Source organism: Mus caroli, unplaced genomic scaffold, assembly GCF_978045245.1.
Source record: "Mus caroli unplaced genomic scaffold, Mus_caroli_1 scaffold_22, whole genome shotgun sequence".
NCBI classification, from domain to species: Eukaryota; Metazoa; Chordata; class Mammalia; order Rodentia; family Muridae; genus Mus; species Mus caroli.
The window spans coordinates 6,916,275-6,934,555 of record NW_028227277.1 but is presented as its reverse complement, the minus strand read 5'-3'; the positions used below and the strand labels follow the sequence as shown (position 1 = coordinate 6,934,555).

Below are 18,281 nucleotides of genomic sequence, written 5' to 3'. Positions count from 1 at the left end.
TAAGCTAAGTTCTACGTATTAAGGGATTTTAGGGGACACCTTGGAAGAATCACCATCAGCCATCCTGCATGGACATTGAGTGTGAGTGAAGTAATATGTCTTGCGAATTATGATGCATTGGGTTAAAAATCCTGTGTCTAAACAAGCTATAACATGTCAGATTTAGTTTCATTAGAATAAGTTGAATTTTGTACAAAAATCATTTAAATTATATTAGACTAAGATGATATTTGTAATGAAACTGAAATTATATTTGTTGGTGCATAGTTGTATAATGGGCATCCCATTGCCTTTCAGATATCTGTGGTTCATGAATAACATCTTTGCTATCACATATATTTTAATGAAGAAGGATGACCTTCAATCCATGTAGATTGATGAGTGCAGATACTCAAAAGTGCTTCAATGCTTTGTATAAATAGTACTTCTGTGCCATATCAAACCTTGTTTCAAGTGATTGAAGAATCACAAATCAGTATCTGATTAATAGGGAAAAACAGGATAAGAATGGTTTATAATAAATGACATCAGAATTTAATGAATATACAGCAGCAACACTTTTAAGACAATTCTCTGACATGAAAATAGGATAGAGGCCATCACCTGTTACACATAAAATATCATGGAATCAGATATCTGATTTCAACAAGAAATAAAGGGATAAGCAACTAGAAAGAATCTATGAATATTATCTGTGAAACAGAAGAAAACTTTGTTTTATAAACTCAAAATGTACTGTAGTGGATAGCTTAAGATTGCAACCCAACAGAAAAACTTAAAGGAAAATAGAAACCAAATATTGCCTTGATAATCAAGAAGGACACGATGATGTGTGCTCTGCCTTCTTGCCTCCAAATCAAGTACATAATATGAGTTTTAGGCAAAAAGAAAAGAGATTTTAAGAAATACTATTTTTGTTGCAAGCAACATGGAGGATGTCTCTGCAGAAAAGCACATGGAGCCTCACCTCCAAATCTGAGCAAAACCAAATTCAAGATTATTAAAGACCTGAATGTTTGACCTATAGTCTTGTTTTAATGAGTATTGAATGGATCCCATTCCATTGCTCATGTGCTCTAAATGACTTCCAAAAGACTACCACAGCCCAGGATGGCACAATAGCAGTCACAATGGAGTGAAGAGTCTGCCTCCATGCACATTCCCAGTTAATTTGACATGGTATTAGCACCAGGTATATAACAATTATAGAATATGGCAACGGGACACTTCATTTTCCCAGTCTATTGGTTTGTACTGAAACAATTTGCACTGAAATAGTCGTAATTCAACCAAATTATGAAACAAATGTTTATTCATAGTAACAAAGATAGTAAATTAAATTCCATAGCAGGATTTTATTATAATCCATTGACATACCAACCATTCCAAAAATGAAGTTGAAGACTCACTTAATTCAGTATGGATATTTTGAACAAAAATATAAGGTAGTTAAAAAAATAACAAATCAAATCAATCCTTCATCTTTGTCACTCATTGCAATCTAACCGAATTACATAAATTAGTTTAGCAGCTAACATCTATGTTATTGAAATGTAATCTAAATAGAAATATTTCAAAACAAATGCCAAGTAGAAATAAATGAAAAGTGTGAGGTATATACCAGCATTAGCAATAAAATTTTACCTCTTAAATGATACCTAAATTCTTTTCCTTGAGCAAAAAATATGAAATTAGCCTCTAACTTCTTAATGAGGTGTGAACATACATCAATCAAAGAAATGTTTCATCAAATGTCATTGACTGCCAGGGACTGATTATCAGGAAAAAGTTCAGCATATCAGTGAATGTCTACACAGGTACTGATATTTGACCAGATGGGTGTTGAATCTTTAAAATACAGGTACTTTTGGATTTAGCATATTGACATGTTCTCCAGATGGCAGGAATCATGGGAAGTTTGAGGAGATTGTGTAAACATGAGTAGCATACAATATATGAACAACAGAGAGCATGGTCAACTCCAGGCTCAATGGTGCATGTGAGACTGCCCTTCCCTAAACTAGACAATGTGTTACATAATGTTCCATGATTAAACTCAGCATCTGAGTGATATGGAACTTTTATGACCTTCTCAACTTCTGTCACAGTGTAGAACTTTTGATGAAATCCATTGTGTTTGTGCATAATGGCTGTTAACACATGGTCAGGTATGAACTATACAGGAGAAGATTGTCCTTGGGATTTACTCTATGCACATGAATGCAGTCATGGCCCCTGAGGGTAGAAAACATGATCTCAAAACATGTTTTCAAAAATATGTTGATGAAAACATTTCAGAGCTCAGATGTAGAGCCTGAGGCCAGAATTTTCCCTATGTCTGTAGGGAGCCTGACATAGGAGGAATGGAAAGGAACTGTGAATATAATAAGTGGATCTCCAGACAGAAGTAGCCTTAAAACAGACACATAGGTGTAACTGTGTGTGTGATGTCTTTCTACATCAGAAACGGATTTCACAACAGCTCCATCTTAGATCCTAGCAGACATGAAGAAGCTCTGTGCTTTCTCTATTTCATTTTTGTTTCTGAAGTTTTCTCTCATCCTGTGCTGTTTGACTGAACCAAGATGCTTTTGGAGGATAAAGAATAGTGAAGATAATGATGGAGATTTGCAAAGGGAATGTCATTTTTACCTTTCGTTAAATGATGAACCTATTGAAGATAATTTTTACAATTCAGATTTAAATTTACGGTAAGTTGTTAACTTTATTTCCTTTGTCAATGTCATTAAGTTGAAATATTGAGCTGTATACACAAACTGTGGGTTCTGTTCTCTTCCTCACCATTTAACTTTATGAACCCTGGAAAGAGAATTATTGTATCAATCACTATTTTAGTACCTCGAAATTTGTCGCAGTTTAGTAGAGTTTTAGTGCAATTTTATACTCCAGTTTACAATGCTGGACAATGTGAAATTCTGGATTCTCTCTCTTGAGTGTTTTTGTATAATATATGTTGAAAGATATCTCTTCATCTGCCTTGAATTCACAATTCCCTCCTTTGTCAAGAACTCAATATGAAGAGACTGCATCACTGCCTATATTCAATTGTCTGCCAATGCCTCATTATGATCATGCATCTAAATGCCTTCAAAAAAGTGTTACCTAAATCTGGTTTCTGACAGATGAACATGCATCATTTCATTGAAATATTTGTGAATGTTTTCGTCTATTTTACATGGTTAAATGTATAACATTACTTATATACTTGTGAATATACATATACTTTGCTTTAAAAAATAGTCTTTAAATGAGTCTCATCCTGCAGTTCTGAATTTGATACTGAATAAGGAAAAAGAATGCTAATCTCATATTCTGTTACCAGAATAATCTTTTTATCCAATTACACAAATGCACAGAAACCGATTAGGCTTATTATCACTATCAGATACAAGGTCAATATTTCTATAAACTACTCAATAAACTTAACGTTATTTAGTAATTAATATTTATTCACAATTCCTTTCCGTTCATCCTATGTCATGTGCCCTGGATACATAGGGAAAATTCTGGCCTTAATCTCTACATCTGAGGTCTGAAAAGATAAGTCTAGGAGAATTGTTGTATTCCAGTGGAAACGAATCTGTTCTCAATGTGGCTATTAGGTCTGAGAAACAAAGTGTGAGATGTTATCATTTGTGGCTGCAGATCATGCGGGAAAAGAGTGTTGAAATAATTTACCTTTTAGCTAATCAATGTGCCTGCGACTTCTTTCTTTCATAAACCAAGGTTTCTTGTGCTTTTATGTTTTTGGCTCTCATCCCATCCCCTATTCAATTTTCATGTCTTTGGGAATAAAGGAATACATTTTTCAATTGGTAGCCACAGTGCACTGTACACTCTGATTGTGATGGTTGCTTCACATTATTATCCTTCAGTGTTAGGTGAGTAGGAATTATATTTATGATGTATTCTGCATTTTTCCACACCTATTGGCAAAAATTGTGGAAATTCTCATTGATGACAATTGTTTAAGCAAAAATAAGTTTTAAAATTACAAATATATGAACTTTTCTGGATTAGAAAGAAAAACTTAGCGCTGAACTCTTAATTGAAAAATCAAATTTTAGCAAAAGACAATGTTTGGTGTCTTTACTCCTGATAAGAGGCAATAGAGAATGACAGATGAACTGCCAACTGTGCTGGGGCAAAGAAGACCTCTGTGCTTACACATCACTTAAAGGATCTCAAAGTATTAGGGAGATTGAGGTATTAAAAGAAATGTGATAAAATTTTTACAAGATAGAAATAGTAAGAACACACTAAAAGGTAACATGAACTTGATGTGTACAAGACCCTTCTGGTCATATGGTATATTATATCATTGTGTATATCTTGAAATGGATAAATAAAACTAAATAAAATGGATATTAAAATGAATTGCCTGATTGGTGATATTAACATTTGAATATATTAAAAGCATGATCTAAAAACATACAAAACAATTATAAAACATGTTCTAACATATAATTCATAATTTTCTTCCTGTGATTAAAATTATCATTTTCATAATGTTTAAGTTCATAGAGCTTTTGTTATTTGGTAATATGTAAAATATTCTTACTGATAAAATATTTTCTCTACTTGAAACACTGATAGTCTTCTTAAAGTAAGCTGATTATTAGTCAAGAAACACAACTATATAATGTGTTTTGAATACTCTCATACTGTCAGGTGTTATCTAATAAAGACTTTTGAATATATTTCTTAATGATTCACTATATAAAATTTTATGCTCCTTTATTATGCTTAATTCCCAAAGAGTATTATTTTGTACGTTTTGTAATAACTTAGTAGTGAACATTAGACATAGTTTCCTCAGTTATGGATATTATTAAATATGCATTAATGATATTTTTAGAATATAAAAGGATAGGAATAAAAAGTTGAAAAAACAGATATATTACTTGATTCTCAAAGTATTCAATAATATTAAGATGATTGATGAATAAATTGCATTTAAATAAAAATTATAAGGAGAATCTGTTAGGTGTTTCATATGTAGTGGAAGTCATGCTCTTTTATATATATGTGGAATTACATTTCCAAGGTTATTTTATAGCAGTCTCACACAATAGGACTGTAATTTAGTTCAAGGATTGTCCCGCGCTAATTTTCCCGCCAGCAAGAAACAACGCGGCACATAAACAGGATCCTTCTGTAGCAAGCTTTAATGCGTCTTGAGAGGGAGAGCATCAGCTTCACAAGGCGGAGACCCCAAGCCCGAAAACCGCCTCCCTTATATAGGAGATTTCTCTCGCCTCGGACGTGGCGATTCCCTATAGGCCAAATTCTTGTCACCCGAGGTGACGTTGTCAGGCGGGCAACTGGCACCATGAACGGTTAATGCCAGCACATGCGCGGATCACTTGTTCATCTCCAGAGGCAGGCGATGTCGGCGCCATCTTATAATGGCGACGATGTGGGGTGGCGCCCCACAAAGGATGGCATTCAGAGATAAAACAATATTTATTTTCATGAATACAAAATGTATCATATCATAGTGCCCAATGTGTATGAATTCTTAAATTGTATTCGGCTCTAAAGATCCCTAATATATCAGGCTTATTTCAAGACATTTAGAAAGAAATTTAGTATATCTCATACTACAAACTTTACTGCATTTGAAATTTTTTTATTTCAAACATCTCCCTTAATCATCACTATGCCTTCTTTTAGAATTGCAGCAAGTGGATATGAGCTTCTTCTGGTAATGTTTTTTGCTACTGATGAGATCAACAGGAATCCTTTTCTTTTACCCAATATGATTTTGATGTTCACCATCATTGGAGGAAACTGTCAGTATATATTGAGAGAACTGGATCAAGAATATACACAAACATATAGACATATTCATTTTCTTTATGATTTCTGTTATATAGATGATTCATGTATGATAGTTCTTACAGGACCATCATGGAAAACATCCTTAAAACTGGCAATGCATTCTTGGATGCCACTGGTAAGAATTTGTGACAATGAATGGGTTAAGAAAATTAAATTACATTTACAGGTGTCTAGAAGTAAACTTGGACAGAATGCATTTATGAATGTGCTGCTACACAAACACACACACACACACACACACACACACACTATATATATATATATATATGTATGTATGTATATGTGTATGTATGTATGTATGTATGTAAATGTGTATGTATGTATATATATGTGTGTGTGTATATATATATATATACATATATAAGAATTAAATAATCAGTTCATAGATTTACTGTACAGACAGGTAAACTGTGTTCTCAGAATTTTAGACTTGTCAGGAATATTCTAGAATCTAATAGGAATAATACAAGACATTTATAGTACAATCTTACTGTTTTTATCAGGATTTCAGGAAGATGAGTAGCATTACTTGTATATGAGTCCAAACATCTTAATAATCATATTATTCATTTTAAGTTTAATCTTCTAGAATCTAATAGGAATCATACATGACATGTATAGAATAATCTTACTGTTCTTAACAGTTGTTTTGGAAGGTGATTAGCATTATTGTATATGAGTCCAAATATCCTAATAATCATATTCCTCATTGGAAGTTTCATCCTCTCTTCTACATCCTTTAGGTTTTCTTTGGACCATTTAATCCTAACCTGCGCGACCATGACCGGCTGCCCCATGTCCATCAGGTAGCCACCAAGGACACAGTTTTATCACGTGGCATGGTGTCCTTGATGTTTCATTTTAGATGGACTTGGATAGGACTGGTCATCTCAGATGATGATCAGGGTATTCAGTTTCTCTCAGATTTAAGAGAGGAGAGCCATAGGCATGGGATCTGTTTAGCTTTTGTTAATATGATCCCAGAAATCATGAAGATATACATGACAAGGTCTACAATATATGATAAACAAATTATGACATCTTCAGCAAAGGTTGTTATCATTTATGGTGAAATGAAGTCTACTCTAAGAGTAAGTTTTAGAAGATGGGATAGGTTAGGTGCTCAGAGAATCTGGATCACAACCTCACAATGGGATGTCATCACACATAAAAAAGAATTCACCCTTAATCTCTTCCATGGTTCTATTACTTTTGCACACCAGAGAGTTGAGATTCCTAAATTTAGGAATTTTATGCAAACAATGAACACTATCAAATACCTAAAAGATATTTCCCATACTATACTGGAATGGAATTATTTTAATTGTTCAATCTCTAAGAACAGCAGTAAAATGGATCATATTACATTCAACAACACATTGGAATGGACAGCACTACACAACTATGATATGGCCATGAGTGATGAAGGTTACAATCTGTACAATGCTGTTTATGCTGCGGCCCACACCTACCATGAACACATTCTTCAAGAAGTAGAGTCTCAGAAAAAGGCAGAACCTATAAGACATTTCACTGCTTGTCAGGAGGTAAAGTTTCTTACATTTCATTATGCTTAGATATATCAATGTGGTCTTTTAAATGGACCCAGAGGAACAACTGTACATTTGTTAGAGATTATTCTTTAAATTCCCTAATAAACCTTTTACATCGATGAATATCATAGACAAATATAACATTTAATAGGAGGCAATATATTTTTATGAATATCAGTGACTTTTGTGACAAGGTGTCTTACATTTCACTAAATAAGTTCAAAATTTAGAATAGGAGCCAAGAGTTTTATCATAAAAGCCTAAGTGATGGCTAGACTGGAATGTTTGGCTGAAGAATAGTTTCTCAGAAATTGATCCATGTGCTGTGCTTATTATTTAGTCATTTACATTAAAAATTTACAGTAACATAAATGACAAAGACTGTACATTTTGCTAAGTTTACATTTATTTTATGAGTATACTGTATGTACATGAAAATAATTTCTTTATTTACACAATTACCAGATATTCAGACTTCCCCTTCAGTCTCTCATATACTGTTTCATTTTTTAAATTAAGTATTTTTGACAAGAATCTTCATATAGACCCTCACATAGACAGACAGACAGACACACACTCACACTCATGCACTGTGTTACTTATTTTCTAGTAATCATTTTTTCTAGCACACTTTATCATCTATCATTAATATGAAGTATATAAATTTTCAGTTATCAATGAGGTATACTGTTTTTTTATACACACGTTTATTTCAATACAGCTTCTTTTTTTTCTGGAGTCATTAAGAAATTAGGGAATTCTCAATTTTGTGTTACCTTTATAGATATGCTTTGTTGATATTGTAAGCATTAATCTCTTCTAGATGTCTTCCTTGATGAAAACCAGGGTATTTACGAACCCTGTTGGAGAACTGGTGAACATGAAGCATAGAGAAAATCAGTGTACAGAGTATGACATTTTCATCATTTGGAATTTTCCACAAGGCCTTGGATTAAAAGTGAAATTAGGAAGCTATTTACCTTGTTTTCCTAAGAGTCAACAACTTCATATATCTGTTGATTTGGAATGGGCCATGGGAGGAACATCAGTGGGTATACCATAGTTTTTTTCAGGATATTTGGACTTTAAAATATGAGACTTCGTGTTTAAGACCAATTGCTAGTTTTGCAAAAGACTATACAAAGTTACAATAGTCAAACTTTGATTATGCACAACTTCAAGTATATCTGGTAATCGATGGATCAATGGCCTCTGAATTCCATGTTCAATAGTACCCAAATTGCCTATTACCTACAATACAGGAATATATATAATGGGTTTATAGTATAATGTATATGTACATAAGATTAATGAAAAAATTTAACTATATATTAACGTGGGATTTTTTTTAATTCTGTAGAAACATATTTATAACCTAATTAAGTATATCATGGATTCATTAACATAAACGTTTCTCCATATTGAAGGTTTTCTTTTTTTAATTTATATATGTTGTATTGTTTTTTATTTATTTACATTTAAAATGTTATCTTCCTTCCTGATTTCCCCTCCTCCGTGGAAGATTGTCTTATCTGGCATCAGTGGGAGGGGAATCCCTTGCTCCTCTGAAGGGTTGATGCCCCAGCACAGGGGAAAACTAGAGTGATGAGGCAGGAATGGGTGGCTGTGGAGCTCCCTCATAGATGCAGGTGAAAGAGAGAAAGGGATAGTGTGTTCAAGGTTTTCTTTTACATTTAGTAGTACTTCATTAATTTCATAAGAGTGTTATATAAAATATTTTGTTCATAGTCATCAAACTACTCTCTCTTGATTTACCCTACATTCTCCCTCCATATATCACAGTATTCTTTTTTGTAATTTATAAATCATGAGAGAAAAACTTGTGCCACCTAAACATTCTTTTTGGATTGATCAGTTTAGGAAGGAAAAATTTTAAATTGCTATAACCTGAATGATACATAAATAATATTACATGATGTAGTAATTTTTGTGTGACACTCAGAGTGTTGCAGGGTAATATGAATAAAATGTGTCTGATATTGTAAAGTGATACAGGTTATCAGAGGAATATGTATAGCCATTTCTGTTAGTGCTCCATATATCAATCTATGGGTCATTATTCATATGATAAATACATGAAATACACACACTATCATGCATATTATCTAATATTTATGCATTGCCTCAGGTCCCCTCCTCCGTGTGTAATTTAATATGTACTGCTGGATTCAGGAAAATTTATCAAAAAGAACCATCAGAATGCTGCTTTGATTGTGTTCAGTGCCCAGAAAATGAGGTTTCCAATAAAACAGGTACATTCTTGCATACAGAAGAAAATTTGCTGTATTTGAATACCTACTCTAACCAAACTAGAAGTATCAAATGGCCTAGATGCAAACTAAAGACCTAACATCTCCATGACTGAAAACATAATCAGTTAAATAGTGCCAACTTCTTTGGACCCAGCAAAAAACTTCCAATATTTTCTTGAAACAAGGCCTTTCTCTCACAATATGATGGTTACTGCTTTTATATTATATAGAAAGTGTTTAGGAGGACATACCTGTATAACAATGTTTTTTTTTTTTGTTTGTTTTTTGTTTTTTTTGGTTTTTCGAGACAGGGTTTCTCTGTATAGCCTTGGCTGTCCTGGAACTCACTTTGTAGACCAGGCTGGCCTCGAACTCAGGAATCCGCCTGCCTCTGCCTCCCGAGTGCTGGGATTAAAGGCGTGCGCCACCACGCCCGGCAACAATGTTTTAAAGAAACATTTTAGATGTAATAATCTACACATATGTTTATTTTTTTGATTTGTTGTACATAGAAAGTTGACCACCTGATCAGTCCATAATCTTTCCCTCTATCACCCAGCTTACACTGTGAAAAAGACCAGATGCTCAGGGTAACGGTTGTTGTTTAATGAAATATATTTTAAGAGGTTAGATGGACAAAAGATTAAGTATTTATTCTTAAAGAAATAGAACAAGAGTGAAGATTTCAAAATGCACCAAAAGATGGCTTAGATCTTAGATAAGGAAAGAGGGATAAATGTGAACATCCATAAGCTTCCTGCCATATAGCATGGAATGTGTATTTGGCAAGATAGAGATTGGAAAACAATGAAAGGGACATGCATAGGTCTATGAGGTGTACAGCTACAAGAACGAAAATATTCCTTTATGCAAACAGTATTTGAATGAGGAATTGTATATTCTGGTTCCTATGTGTAGATACAAAGGCACAAACCACAGAGCAAACAAAGTACGTGATGCATTTCATCAACTGACACCTGTACCAATGTCTGCACACTACCCATGTCTGTGAATAGTGAATTTATGTTTACAGGAATTAAATAATCTGAGATTATGCATATAATTATTCATATTTTTATTTTTGTTCAATAAGAATATTTTTCTGTTCCACTTTCCATGATGTTTTTTTTTTTTTTTTTCCAATCACAATGCATAGGTCAATACTGGGCAATTTTAAGTTAGTGGTTCTACAGCAAAAAAGGAAGGGAATAGATCATCAACACTAGATTATTTATTAATATTTGCTATGAATAACACAAATATAAAATTATTACCTATGTAATTATGATATTGTATAAGGGTTTATGTCCATTTACCAGCAGATATGGAACAGTGTGTGAAGTGTCCAGATGATAAGTATGCCAACGTAGAGCAAACCTACTGTCTCTCAAGTACTATATCATTTTTGGCTTATGAAGATCCACTGGGGACGACCCTAGGCTGCATGGCACTGTACTTCTCGGCCATCACAATTCTAGTCCTCATCACATTTGTGAAGTACAAGGATACACCCATTGTGAAGGCCAATAACCGCATTCTCAGCTACATCCTGCTCATCTCTCTAGTCTTCTGCTTTCTCTGCTCCCTGCTCTTCATTGGACATCCCGACCAGGTCACCTGCATCTTCAAGCAGACCACATTTGGAATATTGTTCACTGTGGCTGTTTCTACAGTGTTGGCCAAAACAACAACTGTGGTCATGGCTTTCAAGCTCACTACTCCAGGAAGAAGAATGAGAGGGATGTTGGTATCAGGGGCACCTAAGTTGGTCATTCCCATTTGTACCCTAATCCAACTTGTTCTCTGTGGAATCTGGTTGGTAACATCTCCTCCCTTTATTGACAGAGATATACAATCTGAACATGGGAAGATTGTCATTCTTTGCAATAAAGGCTCTGTCATTGCCTTCCACATTGTCCTGGGATATTTGGGCTCCTTAGCTCTCGGGAGCTTCACTTTGGCTTTCTTGGCTAGGAACCTTCCTGACACATTCAATGAAGCCAAGTTCCTAACTTTCAGCATGCTGGTGTTCTGCAGTGTCTGGATTACCTTCCTCGCTGTCTACCACAGCACCAGGGGGAGGGTCATGGTGGTTGTGGAGGTTTTCTCAATCTTGGCTTCTAGTGCAGGGTTGCTAATGTGTATCTTTGTCCCAAAGTGTTATGTTATTTTAATTAAACCAGATTCAAATTTTATACATAAGTACAAAGATAAATTTCATTATTAAAATATTCATAATATGAAAATGTTAGATGATACTCAACATATTTTATCTTTGTCTTAATAAAAGTAGTACTTAATCTTATAAAAATTTAAATAATATACAAATTTGAACTTACAAACATGGTCTCATTCATAAGGACACAATTTTGAAGATATTGAGAACCAGGAATCTCAATTGTGGAAACGCTACCATCATCCTGACCTGCAGTTTTGTATGTAAACCATGAACTTAATTAATGATTAATATAAGGTGACCATACTGACTGTGAACACTACCATCTCTTGGCAAGATGTTTTTGGAGTTATAAGATAAAGGTCTGAAGACAACATGGTTGTAACGCTAGTAATCGACATTTTCCCTCATGCTTTCATGGAGTTGCAGCATCCAATTTCAGGCCTTGGCTTCATTCAATATACTGTGACCAAGGTACATAAGGAAATAAACACTTTCCTCACAAGCTTCTTTTGATTGCTATGTGTTTTTTTTTTTTTTTTCAGCAACGGAATATAAAATATCAACAAAATGGTAAATTGTTTCTGTTGAGATTTAGAATATCATCGATTCCTGATGCAATAGAAGGCACTCATTTGAAAAGAGAAACAACCTTGAATATTAGCAGTATGAAGTACAATGACAGCACAGAAGAACTGTACTTTGGAATAGCTTTAAAATGTACTGGGCAGATGTTAAGAGTGTCAGATAACATTACAAAAAAGAAATATTTTATTAAAGGGACTATGCATATCAAATTGTGCCTACAATATAAGGCTCTTTACATTTATGTGAAAAGACACAATGAGGAGCAATGGATAGACCTTGGAAGGAAAGTGGACAGGGTGGGGGAAATTGGGGGAAGAGGGGATCAGGGTCTGGTATTGGCTGAGGGAAAAGGACTGAAACCCTGAGGGCCAGCAGAAAGAATGTAAACAAGCAACCTCAGGAGAGAGGAGGTTTTGGGAAACCCAGGGTGCACCAGAGACCTGGAAGGTGAGAGAATCCCAGGACTTAAAGGAAGGGACATTATATGAAATACATGACAGTAAGGAGAGGGACTTTTGAACCCACCATCAGCAAGATTATCAAGTATGTGATGGGTTTGCCACCCCACAGACACAATTCTGACCTATATTGTTTCTGTCTTAAAGAAGTATAGGGATATAAATGGAGATGAGCCTGAGGAAAGGAAGGTCCAGTGGCAGGCCAAAGTGGGTTCCACCTCAGTGGGAGGGCCCAAGGCCTGACACTATTACTGAGGTTGTAGAACGCTCACAAAAAGGGGCCTATCATGACTGCCCTCCACAAGACCCAGCAACAGCTGAAAAGGTCAGGTGCAGATATTTGCACCCAACCAATGGACAGAAACAGCTGACACCTGTTGTTGAATGAGGGAAGCTGAATGAAGCTGCTGAAAAGGGCCATCCTGTATGAGGACCAACAGTCTCAGGTAATCTGGACCCCAAGATCTCTTTAACACTGGGCCACCCCAGGCACTTCACACCCACTGATATGAGGCCCCCAACACACATACAGTAGAAGACTTCCAGGTCTGTGTTCATTCAGAGATATTGCACATAATCCTCAAGGGACTGGAGGGCCCAGGGCATATAGAGGACAGGTGAAGTCGGTGTGGATGTATCCACATGGAGATGGTGTGAAGGCATGGAATATGGAGCAGTTAGAGGGTGGATGGGACTGTGATGAATGGAATATGTAGTGTAAAATATAAATGAAAAATAAAATTAAATTTAAAAAGAAATACAAAGAAATAAATAATATACCCAATGATAAATAAATAAACAAAGGAAGAAAGGAGATAAAAGGAGAGGGAGAAGGAAAGGGAGAGGGTAAGGGGCAGGCAGAGGGGAGACAGAGAGAAAGAGAGAGAGAGAGAGAGAGAGAGAGAGATAGAGAGAGAGAGAGAGAGAGAGAGCGAGAGAGAAAGGACATCCTGAGTTTTGCAATAAAATGGATGGAACTAGAAAATATTATCCGGAGTGAGGTAACTCAGACCCAAAAGGACATGCATGGCATGTACTCAGTAATAAGTTGATGTTAGCCAAAAAAGTACACAGCACCCATGAAACAGTCCATAAAACTCAAAAAGTTTAAAAAGATGGAGGTCCCAAGTTAGAATGCCTCCATCCAACTTGGGAAGAAGAAGAAAGAAATCACATGGGAGGGAGGCAGGGATGGAAGGAACTGGTTGGGAAATGGGACAGGGAGATGGAGAGGAGAACATGATAAGGTATTGGGTGGAGGGAAAGGATTGAAGCCCTGAGGGCCAGCAGAAAGAATGGAAGCAGGCAAACTTTGAGGTAGGAGGGTGGGAGACCCTGCAAATGGTACGCGAGAACAGGGAGATGAGAGACTCTCATGACTCAAAGGGAGTGACAAAGAAATGCTGTGCAGTACGTAGAGGGCCCTAGTAGAGCCCACTTCCTGGAGAAAGATAGGGCATCAAATTTTAGATGGGGTTTCCATTCTACAGTCCAAACTCTAACCCATAATTGTTCCTGCAGTGAAAAAAATTCAGAGAAGACTGAGGAAAAGGAGGTCCCACCACAGGCTCAAAGTGGTGTCCAACTCAAGGGGAGACCCAAAGCCTGAGCCTATTACAGAAGCCATGGTGTTCTCCCATCACTGCCCTCCTAAAGACCCAACATGCAGCTGAAAGAGTTAGATGCAGATATTTACACCCAACCAATGGAAAGAAGCTACTGACCCCCTTGGTTGCATTATGAAAAAACTGGAGGAAGCTGAGCAGGAGGGCAACCCTGTATGAGTACCAGCAAGAAGTCTCAATTACCCTGGACCCTGAGATCTTTTAGACATTGGCCACAATCCATGCAGTATACATCAGCTGATATGAGACTACCAACACATATACAGCAGAGGAGTGTGGGGTCTGTGTTCAGTTAGAGAACATGAACCAAAACCCTCCAGAGACTTGAGGCCCAGAGAACAAAGAGGACTAGAGGGGTCCAATGTGGGGAGAAACCCTCAGAGATAGGGGGAGGACATATGGGATATGAACAGTGATAGGGTAGACCACCAGGGTGATAACGACTGTAGTATAAGAAAGATTATATAAAAAATTTAAAAATGTGTATAAATTGCCTGATATGATAACTAGATATAGAACTCCAGTCCTCAACCAAAAGAAAACATAGCCATTTTCATTGATTTATTTGCTTCTTCCTTCATATATTCATTTACATATTCACTTTATATCTCTTGTGTAGTGGTAGTTCCTTCTATCTACCTAGTCTCCCTTCAAACAGCCTCACTCCTCATTTACCCACTTCTTCTCCTCTGAGAAGAGGGATTCCCGTTTGGGGTATGAACTTACCCTGGCCCATTAAGTAACTGCAGTAATAGAATCATTCTCTTCACCATCTTCAAGTGAGTCTGGACAACACAGTCCTGTCAGGGTGAGCAGGATCCAGAGACAGGCAGAGGAGACAGGGATAATGCCCAAACCAGTTGTTTTGTGACACACAAAGACAATGCTGTACATGGATTAAACGTGTTTGGAGGATGTACTGGCTGGTTTTGTGTGTCAACTTGACACAGCTGGAGTTATCACAGAGAAAGGAGCTTCAGTTGAGGAAATGCCTCCATGAGATCCAACTGTAAGGCATTTTTCTCAATTAGTGATCAAGGGGGAAAGGCCCCTTGTGGGTGGGACCATCCCTGGGCTGGTAGTCTTGGGTTCTATAAGAGAGCAGGCTGAGCAAGCCAGGGGAGGCAAGCCAGTAAAGAACATCCCTCCATGGCCTCTGCATCAGCTCCTGCTCCCTGACCTGTCTGAGTTCCAGTCCTGACTTCCTTTGGTGATGAACAGCAGTATGGAAGTGTAAGCCGAATAAACCCTTTCCTCCCCAACTTGCTTCTTGGTCATGATGTTTGTGCAGGAATAGAAAACCTGACTAAGACAAATTGGTACCAGGAGTGGGGTATTCCTGTGACAACCTGACCATGTTTTGGGGAGGACTGTGGAAGGACTTTGGAACTTTGGGCTTGAAGATCCATTCGTTGTTAAGAGCTCTGTCAGATGTTGTGTAGGAGCTTGGAAGATAATGTTGAGAACAGTGCAGAAGATGGAGGCCTGGTTTGTGAAATTTCAGGGGGAAAATTAAAGACTCACTTCAGGGCCATTGCTGTTTTTATTGTGAAGATTTTGTAGTTCTGGTTAGCTGGGACTGAAGAATCAGCTGTGATTAACAAGATACCAGAACTACTAAAGCAAAAACTTTGCATTACTGGGACTATTGATTCTGGTTAGCTGGAGCTAAGAAATTAGCCGTGATTAAAAAGAGACCAGCATCGTTGAGGTGACATCTTCTGGGAAGTGTTTTCTGAAATCACAAAGAGGCTGTGTTCCAGAAATAGCCAAGGTTGTACTCCTGCTGCAGCGGGACTTGGTAATATGTAAGGGTCACCCAGGTGGTACTGATTTTGAAGGCATGAAGGGGTCATGCAGAGCAGCTGAGGCTCGGAACATTGAGAGGGCATAGAAGGTCATTGGTGAAGGTGCAGCCTCAGTTGCAATTGTAGGCCCAGGACTGAAGGGGGTCACGCTGAGTTTTGGAGATGCCAGTACCATGAGATGACCACCAAGAGTAACAGCAGCAGTGGAGTACAGGCATCTGGAGCCTAGAGGACGACACGTGTGCTACAATGGACAGGGCTGGAGAAGTGACCCAAGCCCTTGGAGAAGCCCAGAAGATCATGAGTTGGATCCCATACATTGGACGGTTGGAGATTGATTTTTGCTTTTCTCAAGGGTATGTCCTGTTGAGGGGGTGGCAAAAGATTCTGGGAGAGCTCTGCAGGAAGGGGGAGGGGCTTCCAGGGCTTTATTTAAAGCCAGTCATCTCTCTTATCAGTACCATTTGCCAGTGAGCTCCACCCAAGGACAGAGCCAGAGACATGGCCCTGGGAGCAGACCTGAGAGAAACGCTAGTCGAGAAGCCTGAACATATGAATTTAGAGGTGTCCATCCTGGCTCCTTCCAAGAGAAAGCAGCCCCTAGACAAGAAGGCAGGAGACAAACAGCCCTCTGAGAGTCGGGGTAACAATGGCAGAAGTTCCAAGTCCTCTCCCATGGGCAAAGTGAACATCTGGCCAAGTCGAGAGGCTAAGGTCCCCAGCCAGAAGCGATCTGGGCAAAGCTGGGCTGTCTCCTCCTGCGGATCCCACAAGAGAAGCAGCAAGCTGGAGGAGAAGAGGAAGAACAGACCATCTCGCTCCATAAAGAGAGGAAGGGACAAGCCGGGGTCCACCCACAAAAGAGATTCCTCGCACACAAAACTGCATGTAAAGGACCGAAGGTCCCTGCCAAGATCTTCTGTGAGGACTCTGAAGCGCAGTCGCTCTGGAGACAGGCAAGGTGCCCCATACAACTCTGCCAAGAGGCGCAGACAGACTTCTCCTCCAGAAGAAGCCACCTCATTACCAACATTCTCGCTGCTCATGTCCAGAGTCTTCACCAATGTGGATGCCTTGCAGGTGACCCTGGACGATCTGCAAGCCCCCAGAGGTGCCTTCCTGTGTGTGCCCTCAAGCAGCACGGAGCCCAGTGCCTCGCAGCGGGCCTGGCTCACTTGGCAACTGTCCCATGCAGGAGCTGCACTGCACTGGGCGCTTCACACAGTTAATTCCAACTTGACTGCGCAGGCCAGCCTGCCCAGATACACCTGGCCCCAAGGCTATTCCTTCACTTCTGACCCTAGACCCGTGCCCACCTCCAAGATCCAGGCCAGCCAGCTGGCTCAGAGACCAGGCGACTTGGCATTTCCCAACCCTTCCGTGGATGCGAGAAGCATCCTGGGCTGAGCACAGCAGGCCAGAGAGGACAGAAGGCAGGCTTTGAGACCAGTGAGCAACAAACCATCTCCAGACTCCGCAGGAACTCAACTTCAGAGCCCAGCGTCTCTCCAGTCAACGACACAGGAAGTGACTGTGAAGAAAACCTGGGAAGCCTCACTCGGGAACTTGGACTGTTGAAACCTTTCATAGATGTGGACCCTTCTACCTTGCCCTTTAGGAGAAGTGTTCCATTTGAGAAACGACCGACTCTTAGAATTCAATCAGCCAGAGGAACTTGGATATCATATAGACACCCTCCTCCCCTTTTGGACAGGGTCCCTTATGCCAACTGAGGGTTAAACTGCCCATGTATGGCACAGGCCACCACAACACATTGACTTGGAGATCTCGGGGTCAAACTTCTGCCCTTGTGCATGCTAGCAGTGCAGCTCCCTAGCTGCACAACCCTTTCTGGGCACGGGAAAGCCTGTGCTCCGTTCCTTCAGTTTGAACTGCATTCTTTCTTTCTGCAGAGCACTCAAGCACTGCCTAGAA

The 18,281-nt window shown here is 38.3% G+C and overlaps 2 protein-coding genes across 3 annotated transcripts; both read left to right on the top strand.

The window, feature by feature from the left end:
• Positions 1–2,386: 2,386 nt before the first annotated feature.
• LOC147000023 (vomeronasal type-2 receptor 116-like) lies at positions 2,387–12,359 on the top strand. Of its 2 annotated transcripts, none has more exons than XM_085834351.1 (6): positions 2,387–2,711; positions 5,698–5,980; positions 6,609–7,412; positions 8,242–8,466; positions 9,568–9,691; positions 11,014–12,359. In XM_085834351.1, the coding sequence occupies exons 1-6, from the start codon at positions 2,506–2,508 to the stop codon at positions 11,916–11,918; spliced, it is 2,547 nt and encodes an 848-aa protein (XP_085690477.1). In that variant the 5' UTR covers positions 2,387–2,505; the 3' UTR covers positions 11,919–12,359. The 2 variants fall into 2 exon arrangements, with proteins under 2 accessions (XP_085690477.1, XP_085690476.1); XM_085834350.1 differs by having other exon boundaries at positions 11,011–12,359.
• A 4,488-nt stretch (positions 12,360–16,847) lies between these two features.
• LOC147000022 (uncharacterized) lies at positions 16,848–17,753 on the top strand. Its single transcript, XM_085834353.1, has one exon. It carries the CDS (start codon positions 16,848–16,850, stop codon positions 17,751–17,753), a length of 906 nt encoding a protein of 301 aa, XP_085690479.1.
• Positions 17,754–18,281: the final 528 nt, after the last annotated feature.

What these genes read in the sequence shown, in the direction of transcription:
- LOC147000023 (XM_085834350.1), top strand. Translation starts at nt 2,506, where the DNA reads ATGAAGAAGCTCTGTGCTTTCTCTATTTCATTTTTGTTTCTGAAGTTT. An exon ending in TGCATTCTTGGATGCCACTG is followed by an intron (nt 5,981 to 6,608) that starts GTAAGAATTTGT and finishes TACATCCTTTAG; the next exon opens with GTTTTCTTTGGACCATTTAA. An exon ending in ATTTCACTGCTTGTCAGGAG is followed by an intron (nt 7,413 to 8,241) that starts GTAAAGTTTCTT and finishes AATCTCTTCTAG; the next exon opens with ATGTCTTCCTTGATGAAAAC.
- LOC147000022 (XM_085834353.1), top strand. Translation starts at nt 16,848, where the DNA reads ATGGCCCTGGGAGCAGACCTGAGAGAAACGCTAGTCGAGAAGCCTGAA.